The 24,439-nt window shown below is 43.1% G+C and overlaps 1 protein-coding gene across 2 annotated transcripts; it reads left to right on the top strand.

The window, feature by feature from the left end:
• Window positions 1-5,275: 5,275 nt before the first annotated feature.
• AMD1 (adenosylmethionine decarboxylase 1) lies at window positions 5,276-23,153 on the top strand. Of its 2 annotated transcripts, none has more exons than XM_030945372.1 (9): window positions 5,276-5,454; window positions 15,661-15,747; window positions 17,007-17,133; window positions 17,607-17,709; window positions 18,531-18,573; window positions 18,659-18,803; window positions 19,799-19,891; window positions 19,975-20,130; window positions 20,972-23,153. In XM_030945372.1, exons 1-9 carry the CDS (start codon window positions 5,324-5,326, stop codon window positions 21,110-21,112), a joined length of 1,026 nt encoding a protein of 341 aa, XP_030801232.1. In that variant the 5' UTR covers window positions 5,276-5,323; the 3' UTR covers window positions 21,113-23,153. The 2 variants fall into 2 exon arrangements, with proteins under 2 accessions (XP_030801232.1, XP_030801233.1); XM_030945373.1 differs by lacking the exon at window positions 5,276-5,454 and adding an exon at window positions 5,551-6,921 and having other exon boundaries at window positions 20,972-21,414.
• The last annotated feature ends 1,286 nt before the right edge of the window (window positions 23,154-24,439 follow it).

Genomic DNA, 24,439 nt, shown 5'->3' with positions numbered 1-24,439 from the left:
TAGTGCTATAAAAAGTGCAGAGGAATGGAAGATAATCTTGGCAAAATATAAATTGCACTTTGCTACTAATCTGAAGTGAATACTTTGCCTCAGATTTTAATGAGTTTACATTGACTGATCATGGGAGCAAAGTCAGTTTAGACAACAGCAGCAGTGTGGGACAAAGCAGCATTCGGAACAAGGACAGAACAGAAGTCAAGAAAATTAATGTAAGACCCTGGATCTTCTTCACCCCATTTCAGAAAGGAACTGACATGTGAGCTCATGGGTCCACTGCCTGGTGGCTGGAGAGGAGCAAATTTCACACCCATCACTAGATGATGGGTGATGGTTAATTTCAGCGGTGGAATTTTTATGGCCCATCACCATGACATCCAGGCCTGCAGAACACATATAAACTAGCAGCACGTATAACCTATCGAAATTGAAAATTGAAATTCCTAACTTTTTCATTTAATTCATCTTTTCCAAATGTAATTGATTATTCCATTAGCCAAATATTTGCAACTGGATCTACAAACTAAACCTTAAGAAACTTCAGTAATTTAATGTTTTTAATAAGGCATACACTGCCTAAGTATTAAAGTTATGCTACTTCTGCTTTACAATTTCATACATACAAAATTTTATAAGAGCTACTTAATTGTCAGTGCTTCCTTTTTTTTTTGTTGTCAGCAAGTATAATTTATCATGAGATAAATTATATATGGCAGCACTACACTTACAACTATCAGTCAAATATGAACTAGCTGCAGAGGAAATCATAGTGGCACCCTGAAAATTATTTCACAGGACAATTCTTCACATTTACCTTCCTCATTTAATTTAGAAGGATATTTCCTGGTTCTAGGTAATAAATCCATTTATTCAGTAGGGAATAACAGCATTAGCTGCTGAAATCACTATTTTGAGGTAACAATAGCCGCCATTACTGAAAGAGCATTTCTGCTTTTTGCTATGACAGTTTCTATTTCCACCATGTAGCAGAACAGCCCAGATTTGCTGAGAAATTCTGTTTTGAGACCTTTTACCCTCTGAACTGTGAAGCTGGCTGCAGTTGCTGTCCTTTCTGTAAGCAGAAACCTGAGAAGCAGGGTAAGTAAATCAAAATGGAAATGGAGGAGCAGGGCCAGGTTGGCAATAGTAGGGATGAGTGCTTTTGTTTCTAAAAGAAGTGAAAAAATGCCTTGAAAGTCATGCCTTGTCTATGCCTACACTGGCTCTGCAGCAACTTGCTTTCCTGTTCCTTTTGTAACAACTGGGGAAGACACTAAGGCAGTGCTCCTCCTCACAGCACACTAGTTTTGCTTTTCACAGTGACATAGCAGAGATGCAGAGAATTAGCATTAATATAACTTTTACATAAATATTAACAAGGAATGTTCTCCTTCACAAAGAGTGAGCACAACCCGTTACTGCTCAGTGGGTGGAGGGCTGGTAAAGGTGGCTTTAATTCCGTACTCAAATCTCAATTTTTCTTGGCAATGCCTCTCGTGTAAGTTGGCTGCTCTAAATTTGCTGCCACAGCCTCCTATGGATCATTCCAGCTGCTGGAAATAGCTGTTCAAAGTGAGGAAACCTCTACACAAGAAGTATTCACTAGAGAGAATTTTCAAGAAGTCTACAGTCCCTCTGTGCTACTGGGAAAGTGTAAAGAGACTGGCTAAGAAAACAGAATTCAATATTGTTCTTTCCATAAAAAAAAACCCATTCATACTTTCTCATTTTTCTTTCTGGACATGGTTATTTGTTGACATCAAACTTACCCTGTTCAAGAATATGGATAAGACCAATATGGGTAAGTTAGCGTCACACTAACTCTGTGAGCTCCGTGCTTTGCAGCTGGTTATGGCAATGAAAATGGGGAGCAGCTCCAGCACCATACAGGCTTGCATTCTGTTTCTGACTGCCCCAAAGCTCTGTTTAGCTCTGTTTTGGTATGCAGAACCTCCGAACTCTGACTGTTGGGCTTGGTAACACAGCTAACATTAAAAAAAAAAAAAAAAAAGTTACAATAATAGTCACAACATGCTTTTTGTAACACAGAATTTCCTCCTGCACACAGGGAAATGTACCTGGCCAGTTACAGCCTGTTGTGCCAGCAGATTACTACAAAGGAACAAGATCATAAACAATTTTTGGCCCCATGTCTACAATCATATGATGATATCTGAGCCTTCCTGTCTTCCCAAGCCATTCTTCCTCCAGATTCAAATGCCTGATTAATATTATCAAAACAATTTTAAAACTGGTCTAGTTAAATTAATGCAACCCCTTTGAATGGATATTTTCAAACCTGCTGGTCCTTCAGCTCCTGTCCTGCCCTTTATCTCTGGGTAATCTCAGTTGTAAACACGAATTCAGCAAACATCTTTCCAACACTGACTCACAGAACCTCCCTCTAATCCAAAACAATCTCCTTCTGTCCTTCCTGAAACCTCAGCCTGTCTCTCAGACAATACTTTGTTCATGTCTAGTTGTCAGTCAAGTTCAAAAAAGAGCTTTCACTGTTTCCCTCCTTTCCCTCCTCCACCTGTTTTTTGTGTATCTGTCAGCAATCCAGACTCCCATGAAGGAAGGCCTGCAGCCTTCAGCATTAATACAAATCTCTTTTTAGGTGATCTGGCTTCAAATATACAACATCATCCTGCTACTTTTCTAACACATCAGGAAAAATATTATTCCATCTTACTCAGTGTTGAGATCACTTCCCTCCTTATGTCAGCTGGTGATACTGAGCTGCATTGTCCCTTTTTAAACTTTCAAACAAATACTTCATGTGGTTTCATAGGTTATCCATCCCACTGAGATGCTTCCCAGAAATAAAAAAAGAATGTACTTCATTTTTTTTAAATCTTGTCCTCCTCTGAAATGTCTCAGAAGTATTCTTACAGGGAATTAGTGTGCCTTAAAACCAAGGGACAACAGTCACAGCTACTGGGTTAGGGCCACTCTGACTGTAGTGAAGTCTGTGTGGTAGCAAGTGCCAATTCCTGAATTGGAAAAGTCAGAAAGAGAACAAATTGAGGGGGTAGAAAAGAGAACTGTCAAGACTTCAGGAAATTATGAAGTTTGTGAGCACGTGGTCCAAGACACGCTGAGACCACACCATAGTCGAGATCAGGAAGTCAAAAACTCCATACAAGATAGGATCCATGACAAGAAATAGATATATCTGGCTGGAGCAATGTCACACAGATCACTTGCAAACAGCAAGCAGGATCAAACACCCGACTGAAAACTAGAGAGGACATTAAAATCAATTAAGAAGACAGAATTAGGAACTAATACTGCACATCTAGAAAGAAGGATGGGTAGACTGGTATTAAAAGTAAATGTGGAATATGGCTGGACTAAGTCCACAAACTCTCAGATGTAGTGCTATTAGCACTTTAAGCAGATTTAATCCATTGTGACTACTGAAACTAGTGGTCCTGCACTCCCCATCCAGAATTTCATGTGCATGCCCAAGCACAGCTTCTTATTTATACCAATACAAGCATCTATGTAGCTGGGACACAAACTGCCTTGGGAAATTGATGCCAATTAAAGCTGATCACAATTAAAAACTATTAACCATCATTAAAACTTAGTAGTCAGCATTAAACTTGATGCAGTCCACTACACAGCCATGCAAGTGCTTGTACTGGCACAAGGAAGGAGGCAGCATGGAGGTACAGACAAACAGCTGAGAAAGGAAAACCTTTTTATTTAGAGTTGTCACAACTCACCCTAAGTTAATAAAAACCAGTGAAGCCCCAGCGCTGGAGAGCATGGTTCTCTGCCAGCTATTAAGGCTGTGCCATGGGAGCGTAGAGCAGCAATCAGCTACCTAGGGAATGATTCACGTCCAGCTGCCTTGGCAATGACTCACTGGCTCAGTGACTCACTCCTCCGCTGGTGGACAGAGCCCACTGCCTATTATGCCGTCCGATACTGTCTCACTGTCTCCTAGTAGGGACTCATTCATCTGTCCCCAGCCATCTGCTGCTGCCTGTCCCATGTAGCGCGAGTACCGTAGGCTCTTCGGAGAAGACGGGATTTTCTGATCTTCATTTGGTCAGTTGCGAGCCTTTCCTCAGACTACGGAGCATTTCAACACTGAGTTTATAATGTGTTATAATATCGCTAAAAATGCTTTAGGCGCCCATAGATCTATGTGGTTTTCAACAAATTCTTCTAAATATTAGAAAAAGGAGTCGCAGGTTGTCAGGTACTGACCCGCGCACACAGATCCGCGGTTGCCCCAGTGTGCGCCCACAGACGCACATGCCCTGCCCGGTCACTCGCTCCTTGTGCCACACACCCGCGTACCAGTGACTCCCCATTTCTCGGTCACACACGCTGGGCTCCTGGAAGGGGCGAAGGGAGCGGGAAGTACGCCTGAACGCTCGGCTAAGCTCCTGTTACGAGCGAGGGAAGCGCCTTACGGCGGACGCAGGGGGAAGGAGCGCCGGGTGCGGGCGCAGCGCTGCCGCCGCGGCCCCGGAAGAACCCAAATTCTCGGGCTCGCCCCTCGCTACGCGCCGAACGGTTTCGGGGGACGCTCCCCCGCCGTCTCTAGGCTGTGTTCAGCCCTGCTTCCCCTGGCACGGCTCTCTGCCGACCACAGCCCATGCTTCCCCCCCACGTTCGGGGCAGCGCGGTCCGATCCCGGTGCGGCCGCCACAGCGCGGCCCGAGCGCTGCCCCAGCCCGCCGCCGCCCGCGCTCCATCTCCCGCTCCCTGCGGGCCGGCGGGCGGGAGGGCTGCAGCGGGAGGGGCCGGAGGAACCGGCTTATTCCTTGACGGGCGTCGCCTCCACCCTATGGGAAGCGGGGAAGGGCGGGCCGGAGCGGCGGCCGCCCAATGTGCAGCGCGGCCCGGCGTGATGCGGCTACCTGCGGGGGTATAAAGGCGGCTGCGTGCGCACTGGCCCCTCGCTTACACAGTATGGCCGGCGACATTAGCTAGCGCTCGCTCAACGCTCTTCTCTGTAACAGGGGAACACACGGACTACAAGGAACCGAACCGCATCGCCCGCCCGCACCCCCGCTCGGACTGTAACCCGCTCACACACGCTCACGCCGCATCCGCCGCCGCGCACTCCGGGTGGTTTTTGCCCGTTTAAAAAAATATCCTTCCTTCTTCTACTTATTCCTTTTTCTTTTTTTTTAATTAATATTACACAAATCCCCCCGAGGGTGAAACCCGCCCGGGACGGACTGGGACCCGGCGGCGGCAGCAGCGCGGCCCGTGCAGCAGCAGCGAACGGTGGCGGCCGGGGGCGGCAGTTTGGTTGTCGTTTAATTTCTGTGGTTGTTGGTTGCCGAGTTGTCTCACCATGAAGGAGAGCGGTGCACACTTCTTCGAAGGGACCGAGAAGCTGTTGGAGGTGTGGTTCGCCCGGCAGCAGCCCGCGCAGCAGGAGCCGCACCAGAGCAAGGGGTCCGGCGACCTCCGCACCATACCCAGGTCCGCGAACGGCCGGCGCGGGTGGGGTCGGAGCGGGCGGTGGCGGGGGCAGCGCTGCCCGTGGGGGGCGGCCGGCGGGGCGGGAGGGTCCCCGAATGGCCCGGGTGTGGCGGCGCTTTGGGGGGCGATGGCGGCCGCGCCGAGGGAAGGCAGGTTCCGGGGTGGCCGTCGGTGGGGGCTGGGCTCCCGTGCTGCCGGCCGCCTTCCCGCTCTCCCGGTGACGGCCCCAGCATCTCCCCGCGGGGGATGACCTTCCGCCGCCCTCCAGAGACCCTCGGGCAGGGAGGCTCCCCTCGTCCCGGCGGGCGGGAGGTGGCGGTGCCGGGGACGGAAGCCATTCCGCGCCGCCACCTCGTGCAGCCCCGCGCGGTTCCCGCTGGCAACATGTGGCGGTGGCGGCGGAGTGCAGCGCGGGGCCGGGCGTGTGCTGGGAGCGCCGCGGGGGGAGCGGGCGCGGTGTCGCAGTGCTGCTGGCGGCCGGGGCACGGCAGCGGCGCCCACCGCTGTGCGGCGGCTCGTCCCGCTCCTATGGCCAGTTTCGGGATGAGAAGGCTCGGGAAATTCCTGCCCGTGCCCTACTGCGGACAGCGGGGGCTCAGGAATCTCCCTCCCCGGTAATGCAAGCTGGAAAGGGAGATCCCTGTGGCTGTCGCGGCGAGGGTCGATGGTTCCCTCTCACATGGCCGGTGTGGCGGCGACCTCCGGCACTGCGTAGCCGGACAGGTCCATAGAGCGGCTCTCGCCGAGGGAAGCAGGCGGTACCCGGGGACCCTTCCCGTGTCTCCCAGCGGTGCGGTGGGCACCGGAGCGAGGGAGGCACCGGGAAAGGGGTGCCCCCTCCTTCCCCAGCAGAAGTGTGGCTGGAGCCGCGATTTACACGTGAGTGTCCTGGCCGCGCTCCCGGGCCGCGCCGCCGCTGCCGTCGCTCTCCCCCATTGAGGAGCCGAGGCCAATGGGAGCGGGGCGCCGCGGAGGGCCGGGCCGCGCCCGTCACCCAATGGGCATGTGGGGAATGCGCTGGCGCCGCGCTCGGCGCCGCCCGCGGCGGGGAAAGGAAGGCCCGGGGCCCGCTCCGCTCCCGGCGCACGTGCTCGGCCCCGGCTCCCGCCGCTCCCCGCCCGCCGCCCGGGAATGTGCCCGCGCCGCCTTTGTTAGCGCAGGAGCCGATGGCCACCTGCCGGCGCACGGGGCGGCTCCGGAGCCGTGCTGGGCGCGGGGCGTCGGTACTGCGCATTGCCGGTACTGTGGTTTTGGAGGAGGACAGCGTAGAAACACTGGAGCTAGGTGGTCTTTAAGGCCCCTTCCAATCCAGACCATTCTGTGATTTTATGGAATACTTAAATTTCTGACTGGGAAGATCCACAAAAAAATAGTGTTCTGGAAGCGTCAGAAAATGGTAGCTGCAAGTTTGAAGTACAAAGCACAATCTGCAGGACTATGGACGAGCTTGCAGTGACAATAAAAATGGTATGTAGGTGGGATCAGCTGACATAGTTGGGAAAGGTAGGCTTGTCCTAAGCAAACAGGGCAAATCTGAAGGTTATACTTATGAGAGTAGTTCACCTTCAGTACGGTCAGCTGTTCAACTTTTCAGGTTCGCGTGGTTGCTGGAGGATCTGGCTCTCAGTGTATCCAGATCTGCATGTGCATATTACTGTTACCCAATGGTCTCTTGTCAGAGTTTGGGCAAGAGAGCTTGTAATAGTGTATTTAATATTTGGAATATGCTAATGATCTCCATTCAGCGATGCATCCTATTTGTCTTTTCCTTTGTTTTGGTATTTCCCAGGAAATTTCCCATGTGTATATATTGGTAGAATTAGCTATTCACAGATCTGAATTGGCAGTGATCAGATAACTGCCTTTTTTTAAAGTAATGAATAGCCCATGCGTGTGCATGTCTGAATGCTCATGGTTAGTGGATGCTTCATTTCTGCTGTACCAGAAGCAATGCGGAGTATTTTTACCTCTGAGGTAATTTGCTTGTATAGCTTTGACTTGTGAAGCTATTTAGATATTTCTGAATAATGTACTTAACATGGAAATCATCAAACGTGGTTTTATAGCTCTTTGAGGCTTAGTGGTGTAGCAGGTACGGGGTAACAGCTTGTATAGGTAATGTCTAGGCAATCCTGGAAGCAAAGTCCTAGCTGAAATACTTGCAGATGATGTGAACCACTTAGATGCTGAAGGAGTCCTGTAGTGTTTGACTTAAAATGTGAAAGATTCCAAAAGTACGTGTTTGACTTTGTGTTAATATGGAGATGTAGTTTAGAGACGGCATTCTGCGAATGCTTTCCTCACTGACACATTCGTGCTCTCTGGTGCTCCATTTGTCAGCTGAGGCTCATGTTTGCAAAACTGCAAACTTCACTTTTAAACCCGGAGCATTTAATGTAATTGCAGTGTGGGTACTGGGATAGTTCCTTTGTGTGGTTTAGATAAGGCTGTAAAGTTTTAATAGAGTGGATAAAAACTGTTAACTGTTGAACGTGTGGTCTTTAACGCAGTGTCAGTGCTGTGAGCAGGCTTTGAAGACTTTTCTGTTAATTGGCTCTTAATAGAACATGTTAATCTAAGGTGCTTGCTTTCTTTGGTAGGAAACTGTGACATGTCTGAAAGTGTTTCTAGCATGAAATGACCTTGTACAAACATTTTCTTTTGGAGAACTGTCAGAATTAAATTACCTGTTACCGCTGATAGATACAAATGAAAGTCCTGAATACGATGTATCCCGCTATGCTAATTCTATGAAGCTGATGGAATGGGCTAGTTTATGTTGAACAGAACCTGAAATCAAAGCTGAAACTGTAGAACAATAGATACATTAGAATGAAGTTGCAAACCAGTTGAGCTTGCCTTTTGTATTGTAATACCTGCTTAGTAGTGAAATGTGAACCATTCATGTACTGAATGACTAAGCTGGTGTTCAAAGCTAAAAATTTCCATGTTGTGTGTGCTTGCTAGGGATTAGATATTTTAAAGTCTTTGCTGGATATCTTGAGCTGATGCAATTAAGACTTTTTTCCACATTTTTCCCTCCTATGGGCAAACCTGCATTCTGGATAAAAGTTTGGATTATGTGTAATGTGTTTCAGAAAAGATCTTTGTCAAACTAATACCTTCAGTAAAGGTCCCAGCTAAAAAGTATGGAACTTGAGCTTTGTTATTAAGTTTTGGGGTGTTTTTGCTCACTTGTTAATGAATTATGCAGAAAGGTCTTGTGGTTGAAATAGTTACTGGCAAGCATCTCAATATGCCTACCCTGCTTATATCCAGTAGTGAAATGAAGTTAATGTTTTTGTGGTCTCAAAATAATTTGCTTTAGTTTTATTGCTTGTTCTCACTATGCTTTATAAGGCATGATTTTTTTCCTAAAAAAATTGCCTTAAACTATGTATGGAAAACAGGATTTGTTGAAAACATGATGAACTTGCTGCAAGCCCTGGATTTCCATGGTGACTGTGTAGTGCATTCACTCTCCCCACAGTAAAATTAGCTGTTTATTCCTTCAGATGATGTGCAGCTATGCATTTTCCATCTCAAGGGCTATCAGGATCTTAAATGTACAGAAGTTTGAAACCATAAATAAATTATGCCAGTGTTAGAAGCTCATATCTCAAGCATTCAACCCTGATGAATACTCTGAAATTGAGCTTATTTATGGACTTCTAATCTGCTTCTTATTTGTCTATATTACGTGGAGACACAAGCTGGAGAAAACTGCAGCAATGAGCAGTGTGGGGTGACACTGATAGGACATTCTGATCCTGTGGTACAGGGAAGCTCCCAAGCCCTGAGACACTCAAGGATTTGCTGGGAGCCCTGTAAATCCTTGCTGTGTGCTGCACCCTGTAGCCTGAGTCAGCTCACTGCTGCAGTGTGCTGCTCCTCTGCCCCTTCCCCCAGTGCTGGGCACTGCTGCCTGCCTGCTTCCTCAAACACTGAAGGTGCAAGGAGGCTGGGCCATGAGCCCTGCTCTGCTCCTGCAGTGCTTTGGAACAAAACTGAAGGGACTCTGGAGGGAAGACAGGGCTGTGCTAAGGTAAGGGCTTCTATCCCCGTGTACTTGTGGGGCCTTTTTAATGGACGATGCAAGTTTATCTGGAGAACTTTATGTAGAGTGCAGTCTTCCCCTTATTAGAATGGATATCAATTAGATTTTAGATCTGGTTCAAAATTACTGGTAAAATGTTTTCTTGTAACTCAGAATTGTACCAAAGAGTGGTTTCACACAATGGAAACAAACCCTTTTAGTCTCACTTCTACTGATTTTGATACTGCTTGCAGGAAGTGAAGACTTATGTTGAAGCCTTTCTGACATTTTCCTACCTTATCACTTAAAATGCTGAAGTGTTTGGGTAGTCACTGTCTGGCAAAGGTCTGGGTCCTTAGTGAGACTCTGTAGAAAATAAATAAGCAGCTATTGGTGAATTCCTCAAAGGGCTTTCCTAATGGTTGTTTGCTCAGCCAGGAGAACGGGAAGACTTGGGACTTTTGGTAGATACTTGCTGCCTTAGAGTGTGTTCCTTCTGGAGAAAATTACATTCAAATTTGCCCTCAATGTTGCTTGTAAAGTCCTGCTGTGCCTCCTGGGGCTCATGCTTCCTCAAGCACTTTGGATGTCCTTGGATATGAGAGACTTGGGAATACCCATTGAGTATCTTGGGATGTAAAGGATGGAATCTCCATTCCATGTAACTGCAGTAGTGGTGTAAGGCCCACAAGAGAAACATGCAGCCTTCAGAGCCCAGCTGTGGCCATCTTTGTGCCATTGCTGAAATATCTTGGTTTCATTTGGGAGTGATGCTCTGAATAGTTGGCTTGGGACTTTCTAGGTAAGAAGGATTTTGTGAGCAGTACTGCATAGAATCACTTTCAGTGTGGATGCAGTTTTCCACCCAGGTGTTTGTCTCTCAAGTTTAAGTGCATGTCCCTGGAAGGCTGCTTAGGTTTAGGATAAGGAAGATGTGGACAGTCTCTGTATATCTGTGCTCAGAGCATATAGAGGGTGTGACACTTTTGTGCACCCCGCAGATATTGCCTATGTAAACTTATCAAGTTGCAAGGCTCTTGGCCTAAACTCAGGCTGTGGTTCAAGGTAACCTATCTTAAACAGCAATTTTTAAATTCTGTTTGTAAGAGGTAGTAATTCACATGCAGCTGTGTGCAGAGAAATACGCAAGCTGCTGAGAGATGCTTTAAAATGCTTGTGACTTTTGTGTGGTTTATACTGTTCCTGCTTGTTTTGGGATGCTTGAAAGCAATGTTCGAGCTCTGCTGCCACTGATGTTTAGCCAGCTTCATGTGTCTTGGCTGTATCTCCTCTGTGTAGGCAGTTTAGACACAGTTTTAGGCTGTCTGGATTCTGGTATTGGTAGGAATTGGCCTGCTTAACTGTAGCCTGCTAATGAGGTAACTGATACCTGTGTGGCTCTTAAAAACACTTACCAGGTAACAGGTAGGGGTAAAAGATTGTTCTGCAATTGAATGCTTGACATCAAAACAAGGTCTTACATAGTCAACTAAAAAGTTTATTATTTATGGTAATATAGAATTGTCAGCTGTTCTATTCTAATGAAAGCTTAAGCTACATACTTACTCTTGCATGGCTTGTCTCTAGGAGTTCCATATGATTTATTTCATAAGAATTCCTGCCCTACTTCAATACAGCTTTTCTTCACAGTGCTCTCTGGCTGCCTTAGCAAGTTCCTGGTGCTGGGCTGGTGTGCTTGAGGAGGCTGTTGGTTGCTGATAGGAACGAGTTCTTGATGTAGTTCTTAATCTCTTCAAATTGCTGTTAGCACATTCCCAGTTGGCCTGAAACAGCAGTATTGTGTCTGGTGTGCTTGACTCCTCTTAAGGAATGTGTTTTACCCCTGAAGGTAAAGGCTCAGAAGAGGCCAATAACTTGCGTGCAAAAGCATGGTTTTATCTGTCAAGGAAAACTTCCTTCTGAAATAAAGGAGCAGATATGATGCTTTGGAACTTGGTTGAGAGGAACTATTGACTATTCATGAAGCATACTTCCTACAATTCCTAAGCTACTTCTCATTTACAATAGCTTTTCCCTACACATACCTGGTTGGCACTTTGAATGGAGCTTTTTTGTACTCTGGTAACAAGTCTGTTGATAAGGCACTAAATATTACAACACAGGTATAGGAGTAAATTGTTAAGCTTGATTTTTTTCCCTCCTTTTTTTTTCCTTTTGGGATGTTCTGCTAGTCAGGTGTAGAACAAATAGCTTTTTGCCATTCAAGCAAGGACAATTCTTCACACTTGAGTAGATGTATTCTATTTTCATTTGCTGTTCTCTGAGAAGGTGCAGTCATTTGAGGTGCATTGTGCTTGCCCATTCAAGAAACTAATTTGACTCAGGATAAGTAGCAGTTATTTAAAAATTTGGAAAGTGGATCTTTGGAAATGAGGTAGTCAATGAGCCCACATGAGTGAGAAGTCAGTCTCAAGTTGGTGTCTGCAGGTCTGCTGCAGAACTTGCTTCCAGTAAGAGCTGCCATTGACACTTGAGTATAGGAAAGCAGTTTCCAACTGGCATTGTTCTGATGTCTGGCTATGGGAAATTAGGAAATAGTAATGCCTTGCACAGTGATCATTGAAGGGGGAATTTTGAAGAGCAGAAGTCCATGATGGCACTTAATTGGGAATCAGTCTTACTTGGGTACCCTGTTTCAGTTGCAGGCTTTGCTTCCAAGTTAAAACTTAGCTATGAAATTAATAGTGTTCTCAAATACTTAAATTACTAACTTATGTGACAGTGGTCACTGGGGTTGTCAGGTGAGGGAAGAGATGAGAATGTTGACCCCATGTTCAGAAGGCTTGATGTATCATTTTGTGATATAGATATTACATTATAACTATACTAAAAAGAAAAGATACATAACTATAGTATATAAGTATATAACTATACTAAAAAGAATGATAACAAAAGCAGCTCTCTCAGACTCTGTCCGAGATAGCTCAGCCCTTGATTGGCCATTAATTATAAACATCCAAGATGGGCCAATCCAGACAGACCTGTTGCATTCCACAGCAGCAGATAACCATTGTTTACATCTTGCTGCTGAAACTTCTCAGCTTCAGCAGGAAAAATCCTAAGAAAGGATTTTCACAAAGAGATGTCTTCGACAAACTTCGCAGATTTTTACTTATTATTGAATAGCTGCAATAGATGTAGTGATAACCGTTGAAATACTACTTTTAAGGTTGATTTTGTTTCTTCATTCAAGTGTGGGTAGATATCGTTTGTCTCAGCTACTGACAATTATATGGAACAAAAAAAAGGGGGGGAAGAAATACGAGAGTTAGACTTGTAGTGAACTTAATCTACTTGGGACAAAGTAGTCCCAGATGTTCTTCCTTAGCTGTGCTTTAAACAATAGAACATGCCAAATACTATGGTCATCTTGTTTAAATAGATTATGTTGGATCAAATCCAGCCTTTCTTTAGTTTTCTGTACTTAGCTTTAAAATGCATACAGATACAGGCCAGTATCCCTGCAGAATTTCTCCCTAATGTGGCCAAGTCTCATCCTGGGTGCTGCAACCCTTTATTAGTCTCTGTATGCTTCTAGAGCAAGCCTAGCACCCTGTCTGTTTCTAAAGCTATAGAGTTTTTCCTTAGTGCTGCTCCAGGCAGACCAAATTATGACCAGGCCCTTTATTTCTGTAAAGGCTGAACACAACATTTAGTGTATGCTTAGCCATGGTTTCTGTAGTACCATAGTGAGGACTTGAGCAAAGCTGTGATGTGCAAAGGTCTTGTGCAACTCCAGATTTCAGCCATGGTACCTAAATACCAACTGTAGTACCAACAAGCATAACAGGGCTTCCTTTGCATCGTGGGCTTTGCACTTTACGCACAATTGTGTGTTGTTGGTGCTGTACTGACCCCTCACTGAACTACCAAATTTGTTGCATCTTCCTCTGCTAATGTGTGTCTGGAGCATGCACATTTCTCTGAAATGCCTGCACAGAGCTGCACTACAGTGGTGTTTAAACAAAAAGTGTCACTTGCCTGCCTGAGGCTGAGGTTTTGACTGTCTGACCCGGTAAGAAGCTTGTGAAGGCTGAGATGTGTGCTCTTGCAAAGCCTAAGATAGCTACATGCCCATTAATGCTTGGGCAAGTACAAAATCAGATTTGTAGTAATGTACAAATGGGGTTAGTACAGCTCAGCATCAGGGAACTCTTCCTCACCTTTCCCAAATGCAATGTCAGACTCTGGGTGTTTATTTAATGGCAGATAAGATGGTGGTAGGGATGCTGGAATAGTTTGAACAATCTAATACATTACCTAGCTCAATTTACAGGAAGAGTGGCTGGCAAACTTAGGTTGGTGTGCTGTAGCCAGAGAAAACTAAATCCTTTGGTACTCTTAGTAGCAAAATTGTATGATTTTTCTAGGAGCATTTAGAAATAGTTTATATTGTGTCTATTTCATTATTTGCATTTACTAGCCTTTTTAAGGTGAGCGGCCACTTGCATTTTCATGTACACTTGAGTTTAAGGAACAGAGCAAACTCCTGTCAATGACATAAGTATAGAGCTGAGTAAATGTGTGGGACTTGAGCTGAGCACTCAAAATAACCTTTTTAATTTGACATGGAGATTTGAATGTCTGTGCTGTCATGTCTGTGTTTGCAGAAAAGCATTTCATCAAGTGTCACTAACTGGGGTAAACCTCACTTTGATTTTAAGTATCCGGTTATATCACAGAATTTCTAAATTAATCAGATGTGCATTGATTATGAGTGTTTTTTAAATGGATAGGATTTTCTTAAATGGATGGGATTTTCTTAATATATGTTCTGGTTGAATCATATATATGAATATTACTATTCTGGTGTACTTAAAATGGGAAAGTCCTCAGGTATTATTAAAGGTACAGAATTCAGTTTCAAAAGACATTCTCCCAAATGAATTGTTGAGGGAGAAGTTAAGGCATTTATTTGCTGACTGTTCAGAAAGGCTACAGAATATATGGATGATTTAATTATGCATGTAACAGAATCTAAAACTTCAATTTCATGAACTGACCAGTTTTCTAAGGGGAAAGACTGATGGCTGCAGGAGAAAGTGTGTTGATGGAATTAACAGTGAGTGCTCTGTCCTGGCATACAGCCACAGACAGGGCTTTTGCAGTGTCAGTAAAGGGTGAAAGGTCTGCCTCCTGCAGAAGGATTAGGCTGACAGTTTTATATGGGCAAGCTGAACTTGCTTGATGATGAAAAATTGGCAATTTTTTTGTGCTGCTAGCTCCTGCAGTTATTCCAGCTCTGCTGATGAGCAGCTTAGTTTTATGCTGGGTTAGTAAATCTCTTGGATCGTGACTTCTCTGAGGACGAGAGCCAGCACAAACCTGCAGGTGGAATATGCTTTGGGCAGGGAGAAGTAGGACAGCTGGCAGTCTTGTAATTTTGTGACGTCAGGAAGCTGTATCTGTTCCTATCTTATTTATAGCAAAATTGACTACATTGAATTCTACTAGTCTGGTGTAGACGCAAGACTGAAGTGACAACCAAAGTAGTTTTTTTGCAACCCCGTCATTTCTCTTGAGTACTTAAAAGCCTTTTGGCTTAACTTGAGCCCTTGTTTTTTGTTTATTTTTTTTCAGACTCTTTGTAGAATGAATAATATAAGTAAAGAATTGAAATACTGAACTTCTACCACCATACCGAATTCTACTACCATAGCTACAATTTGCACTGTATGAAGGAATTCTGTGATCCTGGTTTCATTGAATTCAGGCCATTGAAATATATTTGGTTTTAGCTTTTCAGTGAAATTATGAACTTGACTCTAAACTGGTCAATTAAAGCATCTTGTTGATGCCAATGACTGCTGTGGTAGAAGTGCTTAGAGGTTCAACCTAAAGCATGCCCTAAGTTGTCAACGTGTGGGATGCAGGATTTAAGGTTATCCTGACTCACCTGGTTAGAAGCTTGAGGTTCCACATGCAGCAGATCATGGTAACAGATTTTTAAGACTACTGAGCCATCAAGAGCAAAGAACGGAGTATTACTGTATTATGAGAGCCAGTCCCTGTATAAAAGCTCTTCCCATTTTGTGCTCTCAGATCCAGTAACTCAGGACTCTGGTCTTGTTTGGACTTTTTACCCAGGGCTCCAGCAAGCTTTGGTTTGTTTAACCTGTTGTTTGTGCTCTTCTGTAATTTCTTCACAGGTTTGAGTGGGACAAACTTCTGGAGAATGTGCATTGTTTGATCATAAGTGTGACAAAAACTGACAAGCAGGAAGCTTATGTACTCAGGTAAGGCATTGGCTCATTCTTTAATCCCTAGGAGAGGAAAAAGCGAAAGCTGTCATATGTGATTCACTTGGCTGAGAATCCAATCTTGGGTTAATGGCAGGTTGATGGCTACAACTTGCAGGGATCTCCTGCTCAGAGGTGCAGATCTCTTCATAGTTGTGTTTCTCTTTTCCTTTGGCCAAAAGGATGGACAGAGCTGTGGTGACATCACTTAATTTTGTCTATGAGCAAAGTGTCCCCAGTACAGAATTTCAGTGTTACTTCAACAGAATAGGCTATAGGTGTCACTTACAGATCAGCAAAAAAACCTTACTGGTAGATCAACCTTAACTGAACATAAATACAATCAAGTGGAACAACTCTTGCAGCTGACATAAGGGTATCTGTAAAACTGTAGCTTTCCTGGAACCCTGGAATTTTTGTTGTGTGTGCTGCAGTTAGTTGTAAGGATGCTCTTTTTGCCATGTGTTTTTCATCTTGCAAAATACTTTCTTGCTTTTTGTACATAAACTTTACAGACACATTTGACATTCTCTGGTTTACTTCAGATTACAAATACTGAAGTTCTTGTACTCTAAAAGATTGCCTTGAGGGCAAGGTTGTGCTAAGAGCAAGCTAGTCAAAGAAACTGTGTTCAAGTCTTGTTTCTTCAAGCTTCATATATTTAAAACAAAATTCTGGAAAGAGTAACTAGTTGCACTGCATCCTGGATTAAATTTAACCTTGATTTTGAATTTGTAAACAGCATTCCACATTGAGTTACTTGAGCTAATTTTTGCTCCCATTGTTCAGTTACGTGATGAAAAGATACTTGTTAAGCATGTTTAAATGTCCTGGATGTGGCATCAATGCCTATCTCCAGTTCAGCTGGGCTGTAGTTAAGTATCTGACTTCGTTTATATATAGTTAATTTCTGGATCTTACTTATGAGGCATATCATATAGCTGTGCCTGTGTACCCACTTCACAGCATGTTTGTATTCCTCAGGTAGTTTGAGGGTGTCTAATGTGTGTGCCTTTTCCTGTAGTGTGACAGCTCTGTAATATCATGCTTGTGCAGGTGTTTGCTTTGGTAAATCATAACAGCTCTCAAATGTTAGCTGCATTCTATTGATTTGATCTATTTGCTAAGTATGTTTGCACCATATGCTGCTCACTTAGAGTAATGCATTTGGTTGGGATAAGGACCAAGACCTAACAACTCCTTCCTGGATTGTTTTATGTGGAGCACTGAATATCTTCTTAACACCTCTTTTACAGTGAGAGTAGCATGTTTGTCTCCAAGAGACGTTTCATTTTGAAGACGTGTGGTACCACCCTCTTACTGCAAGCACTGGTTCCCCTGTTGGAGCTTGCTAGGGAGTACAGTGGGTTTGACTCAATTCAGGTAAGGTGTCAGAAATCTTCCTTGGAATGCACAAAAAGCTTTTTGCTGCTATTTCAAATGTATTAGTTTAATGTATATACATTTTTATTAAATATTCTGAATCTGGACATTTATGTATGCTTCCCATAATGGGAAGACTGTAAAGTAAGATTGCTCTGCTGCAGCAGTTGCCCTTTTATTTGTCTCTTAGTGGGTGCTAACTAACAAATGTCATTGAGCTGAGTTACGTAAGAGTAACTGTGCCCACACTGTCTAGTGGAAAACAAGTTTGTAAGTAAGCTGTCTCCTGAAGCTTAGAAATTCAGATAGGAATAACCCTGTGCTTCTGAAATGGGAATACAGGTAGCAGTGTTTTGACAAGGAAAACTTAGGTCCTGTGAAAGTTCATGATAAATGTTTGCATTTTTCTTAATTCTTAGATTTAAGGTGGATGGATAATACTCAATACCTAAGATGCACCTTTATTTTTTCAGAGCTTCTTTTATTCACGTAAGAATTTCATGAAGCCTTCCCACCAGGAGTACCCACATAGGAATTTCCAGGAAGAAGTAGAGTTTCTTAATGAAATTTTCCCAAGTAAGTTGATGAAACTTCATCAAAGTTGGGTGGAGGGTTGATGTTATGTGAGGAGTGATGAGCAGTACAATAGGTATGGGCTGCCAGGCCGAGAATTCAGCAGTCCTTGCATAAAAGTCAAAAGCTATAAATATTTTCTGGATTTCTGATACTAGCCTGCCAAGACCAAAATTTAAATTATACTAATCTTGACCTTTAACACCTAGTCCAAACTGAGATAATCTTCAGACTTCCAGTCACTCTGTAGAATTCTGAAAGCCCTATTAAAAAGCTAGGATAGTAATTTAAAGGAAGTAATACACTGAAGAAAAATGTGGGGCTTTCACACATTACTATGTGGAATGTGTGAAGTGCTATGAAATGTGAAGAAGTTACTGTGCTAAAACCTGAACTCAAACATGTAATGCAGTTCCGGACTACAAGAAGAATCTTAAATTTTAAAGTGACAGGTTTTTGAAGGAACATGGAAGCTGTGGTACTCATCTGAGTTACTTGAAAAGAAATTATCATAAATGCATTTAATAGAGGCTATAAGAGTTCCATGGTTTCTCTCTGTGCATAGCTAAACTATAATATTGATTTCCTGATAGTAGCCTCTCAGCTGAGGTGTCCAGACCCACTTCTGAGGAAGCTTGCTTTTCTGATTATTAACTTTGCATCCCTGAAGTTAAATGCCTGGTTATTTGGTACAGCTGCTGACTGCATCAGTGAACTTCATGGGGTTCTGTGAAAGGCCCCTGTCTTTAAATAGGAAATAAAGATAATATTTTACATAAATGTTCAGCTGTGGCAATTAACTGGAGGCTTTTTGTCTTGTCTAGATGGAGCAGCTTATTGCATGGGGCGTATGAACTCTGATTGCTGGTATGTATGTGAAGAGTTTGAAGTCTTTACAGTAGAACCTGGTGCTCTCAATAGGTGTTACATACTTGATTTGTGCTTTATGTAGGTACCTGTACACCCTGGATTTCCCAGAGAGTCGGATATCCAATCAGCCTGATCAGACACTGGAAATTCTGATGAGTGAGCTTGACCCAGTAGTTATGGACCAGTTCTACATGAAAGATGGTGTTACTGCAAATGATGTCACTCGTGTATGTTTGCTTGAAAACTTGAGCATTTTGGGGAATGGTGGAAGTTGGGCAACAAAATGCTTCATTCATTTACCTTTTAATACAAGGTTTATTTTGTGGCAGGAGAGATGTTGTAGAAAGTGTCGGGTTAGTACTTTGGGAGGAAAATGGATTTAACCCAAGAGTATTTTGGGGAATATAACTTCAAGTTTTCAATGCCCTTCCTTTAGTGAAAGCAGCAATATGCAGTGCTTTGGGTGATGGGAAGCTTTTACTCTGAGGAATGTCAGAGTAGGGATAAAACCATAATTTGAGTAATTTTCAAGGATGTAGATTATAAGGAGTAAGGAGATAAGGAATGCAAAGGTTAAGTAGGTATCAGAATCAGGGTTAAACCAGGGAGCCATTAGGATGAGGGGAAGGGCAGATTTGGGGTCTAAGCATAATTTGATGTGTTTGCCTCCTTTACCCAGATGGGGAAGTCGTGTGACATGAGCAAGTTTTCCTGACAAGTACACTGACTTCATCTTGTTTTCCATCTTAGGCTTTGCTTCTCACACTGTATTTGCTATTGAGATTTGGCTGTAGCTCAGGTACTGTGTGGTAAATCAAAATGCTTGGGATTGCACTCCTTCCTAGGGTATAAACTAGTATATCCTTACTCTGGAGTAAAAGTAAACAGCCTTCATTTTGTGGATAGTGCTTGAAGAGAAGCTCTGTTTTCCATTTCAGCAGCAAAAGCAAATATGTTTTGGAGTTCTAAGCTGTTTCCTTGTCTTGGATGGATACAGCTGGGCTCTGTGAGAGGCAGTGTGATACCTTGCCTGCAGCTTGTCACTGCCATTGATGTTGTGACAGGATGCAAACAAAGCTCATCTACAGTGGTACATGTAACCAGACTTACCTGTTTTTGGGAGAATTCTGGTGTCCTTTGCTAAACAGATGTTCATTCTGCCTTTGAGATAAATCTAAAGTGTAAGGATGCATGATAAACAGAGTTGTTTGACTTCTTTCAGATGAGTGGAATTCGTGACCTGATACCAGGTTCTGTTATTGATGCTACAATGTTCAATCCTTGTGGGTATTCAATGAATGGGATGAAATCGGATGTAAGTTTTGCACTCATTAATAATTAGCACTGGTAAATAAAAATAAATAAATATTTGGTGGTAATAATACCTTTTTTTTTCAGGGAACTTACTGGACTATTCACATCACTCCAGAACCAGAGTTTTCTTATGTTAGTTTTGAAACAAACATAAGTCAGACCTCTTACGATGACCTGATTAGAAAAGTTGTGGAGGTTTTCAAGCCAGGAAAATTTGTGACAACTCTCTTTGTTAATCAGGTGAGTTTTCTTGCATTAGCTTATCAGCTGATGAAATACATATAGACACAAATGAAGCAAGGCTAGAGATTTTTACTGGAGATAACTAGTTTCTAGTTTGCCTCTATATTTGAGTGGTAGTTTCTTTAGAAAGTAAAAATACTCTTCAGTCGTGCTATGGCATGTACTAAATCTGATCTTCAGCAAACTTCAGAAACAGTAAGATGCAGCATCCCAGTCCCAGAATTCTAACGACTTCCTATGTAGTTCTGTATAGGCATAATTTCTTTCCTTGGCATTTTCCTGGATTTGCCTGCAGCTGTCAGTTCTAGAACACCTGCTGTTAATAGTGTTGCTCTCAGCTAATCATAGCACCACAAAATTATTTGGGTTGGAAGGGACCTTAAAGATCATCTAGTTCCAACCCCATGCCATGGGCAGGGACACTTCCCACTAGACCAATGTCTCACCACCCTCACAATGAAGGTTTTTTTTTCCCCAATAACTAATCTAAACCCACCTTCTTTCAGTTTAAATCTGTTGCCACTTGTTCTACCACTACATGCTCCGGCAAAAAGTCCCTTTCCAGCTCTCTTGCAGCCCCCTTTAGGTATTGGAAGGTCCTATAAGGTCTCCCCAGAGCCTTCTCTCTCTTCCCCAGGCTGAACAACCCATAATTGTTCACAGAACAGCAGTACTGTATATAGGGAGCAGAACCACTGCTTGGGAATGAAACTTTCTGCTCCACTTTCAGGAAGAGTTTTAAAACATGTTAGTAAGAACCATATATGAAATGCAGTGTGCTAATCCATCTCTAAATGACAGCTTTAAAAGTAACTTCCCTTTTTCTTTTGTTTTCCAGAGCTCTAAATGTCGCACAGTGTTTTCCTCTGCCCAGAAGATTGAGGGGTTTAAACGTCTTGATCACCAGATTGCCCAATTCAGTGATTATAATTTTGTTTTTACCAGTTTTACAAAAAATCGCCAGCAACAGCACAGTTGATTAAGAATGAAGAAAAAGCGCAAAAAGAAATCCCATATAAAAGGTGGTGGTTGCTTTCTAGTTAATGATTCAGGGGGCCATGCTTTCCACTCCCACCACCTTGTAGTTGTGGAAAGCCCTAGGTGTAATCATAGTATAACCATTTTGAATTGTATGCATTATTATATCAAGGAGTTAGATATCTTGCATGAATGCTCTCTTCTGTGTTTAGGTACTCTATGCCACTCTTGCTGTGAAATTGAAGTGCATGTAGAAAAATCTTACTGTATGAAACTTTACAACACTTGTAAAAATGATTCAGGTAGAATTACACACAGTATAGTTTTTCTCCAAGTATCACCAAAAATTCCCCACAGACAAGGCTTTCGTCCTCATTAGACTTCAGCCTCAACCTACTCACTGGGGACAGTTCTCTGTTAAATTGTCACTCCTTTTTTCTTTTTAAATCTATGTTGTGATTTCAGTCTAAAACAGTTTTTGATGAACTTCTATGATTTCTAATGAAACTGATTCTTAATTAACACTTTCATGTTTGGAGAAACTTCTTAAAACAGTTACAAATTGTTTTGCTACAGGTGGTGGTTGATTTATTTTTAAATCAGACTGACTTTCCATGCTCTGATACAGCTTCTAGGAATTTGCTCAGCTCTCCTGTAGAGCTGGGCTAACGCATTGGTCTTTCACCTTTAGTAACGTGGGTATCGGTACTAGAGCAGGCTAAACTGTCTCACCTCAATGGCCATTTGTCTGTCCACATCCCCGAGCTGTCACACCGCTACGCAATGGCAGAACTTGATGAAGGTCCAAGACTTGACAGGGGAAGAGCTGAGCCAGGCTTCAAGTGCTTTGGTGTTGTTGTGTGACAGCTTTGCGAAGTGCAAGTTGATATTGGCAGCGGGCGTTTTCTGTCCCAGTCACCTGATGTGTCAGAACAGGAAGCTGGTGCTCCTGAGCCCTGGCAGGTAGTGCTGGTGGAGGAGTGGGATTTGCCAGTCTGGGTGCGTTGATTGGTTTGGATTATTCTCAGTAAAACCCGTGACCTGCCACTTCGGACTGTAAAGAGTGCTTCTAAACTGGTCCAGTGTCACTTCATTTTGTTGTTCCAAGCAAAGCTAATGCCTGTCTTGTGACAGTCCTGTGACATTGTTGTGCATGTGACTTATGTTGTACTTGATTGTTGTGACTTCATCTGTTTTTTCCTCCTAATTGCTAAGGTGGTTCCTCTTACTGTGACTTGAGGGCATTAAATGAAGGTATAGAACAAGAACTGTCTGGGACACCTGGACAGAAGTGAAGTAGAATGCTATTCATGGAGCATGAATAAGTGTGTAATTCAAAGTCACTTTAATGAGTATTGACTAAAATGCAGGCTTTGAAAAGCTGGCACACTTTCAGCTATGTTTGTTTGCAAATACTGGGATTTTAACAGCTGTGAGACCAGCATGTTAACAACAAAATAGAGATTATTTTTCCCCTCTTGTCCTTGCAATGTTTTGACTCTTTCTGGTTTGATGCAATGGTTCTTTTGTTCCTTCTGTATTTATAAATGAAGCACTTTTTCAGTGCTTCTAAACTAAAGTCTGCTTGGTTAGAAATCAAGTGGTTGGAACGTTTTGATTTTTTTTTAAGCATATTATTGATGTTCTTTACCAATGTTATCAATTACATGCTGTAAATGGCACTAATGCTTTTTGGTGTTAATATTGAGGACCAATATTTCAATGGTTTTTTTCTTTTTTTTTTTTTTTTTTTTTTTTTTTTTTGTTCTTGCATTGTCCCAATTGTTTTGACTTTTTTGGCTTGAGGTCCTTTAAGTAGACTGAAGATCCCTTTTCAAGTAAAACTGAAAGAGAATGCATCTTAGAAAAAGAAGCATAAGCCTCGTCTATGAAAATGAAAGCTGTTGAATGGGTTATTGAACTATCTGGGTGATCAGGATGGGGGGAGTATGGTGTTTATAATTTCTGTGGTGTTAGACTTTGATCATTTAAAAATATCTGTACCACAACTTAACGCTTCAATAAAAGTTCGCTTAAATTGTTTGTAGTGATGATCCAGCAATTCTATCCTTCACTCTCTTCATGCTTTATGGTACCAAATGGTTTAATTCTGAAATAAATTTGTTTCCTTACTGTCCTGATTTGCACTGCTCCTGTAGGGGGTGCATCTCAAAGCTCTGGCAGTTTAAAATTAGGCAGCATGTGAAATGAAGCCAAGTGAAAATGTTCTGCTGTTCTTGAAGCTAAAACTGTTTCTCTAAATGAACTCAAAAATTTATGCCTACATTTAACCTGTATCTTTTTCTTGAGCACTAAATATTCTAAATAGCCCTCTGAATTAAGACAACTGCTTCTAAGTAACAAGCTGGCATGCATTTATGTACTTAAGCTTAGACTGGCTTTGAGAGTTCAAGGTGAGATTTATCTCTTAAGGTAAAGTAGGCAGGTATCTAATCTAGATAGTAACCTAGACCAGAAGCTAGTGGCTAGCAATGTCAGGGCTAAGCAAATGCAACCAGCACAATTGAAAATTCCTTGAGTTCATGTGCTAAGTCCCACAGGAAGAGCAGCTGCAGTTTAATCGTACCTACAAAGCTCCAGCAGTGCTGATATCCCCCAGTCACCTAAGTATTGTGTTGGTATTGGTGGTTTAAAACCTTTAAATTTAGTCACCCAGAACCTAATCTATGATGTTACATATCTCTAATGGGGTTCTGGATAGTAAATAGTAACTTGTAGTTATTTCAAGTACTTAAGACTTTTTTTTAAAAGCCAAACAAACTATGAGAATAAGAAACTGCAATTTGCAGCATCAAGAGATCATGTTTTAACAATGTCGGCCATGACAAATTAGCAGTAATCTACCTGGTGAAACAGCTTGTCAAGCCATTTTTAATTATTTAGCAGCTGTCCTGGTTAGCTGGAAAGGTCCCAGTTGGCTGGAGGGTAGCAAATGTGATGTCCACCTACAAAAAGGACCACAAGGAGGATCTGGCAACCTGCCCTTGTTGCCCAGGAATGTCGTGGAGTGTCTGATACTGATAACTGTCCCACAGCACATACGGGACAATCAGGCCCAGCCAGCATGTGTTTGTGAAGGACTGGTCTTCCACAAGACCTGTCTTGTGATTGGCCAACCTTCTGCATCTATGGCACCTCAGTGGATGAGGGAAAGGTGGATGGTGTCCATCTGGACTTCAGTAAATCCTCAGATGCTGTGTCACAACATGCAGGAGAAACTGGGTGCACTGTTTGCAGGGTGAAAAAACAGGCTGGGTCATCAGACCCAGAGAAGGGCGTGAGTGTGCCACATCCAGCTGGTCACCAG

The sequence above is a fragment of the Camarhynchus parvulus genome, chromosome 3 (assembly GCF_901933205.1).
Source record: "Camarhynchus parvulus chromosome 3, STF_HiC, whole genome shotgun sequence".
NCBI lineage: Eukaryota > Metazoa > Chordata > Aves > Passeriformes > Thraupidae > Camarhynchus > Camarhynchus parvulus.
Note: the sequence above shows the minus strand (reverse complement) of the source record. Positions and strands in the feature narration are given on the sequence as shown.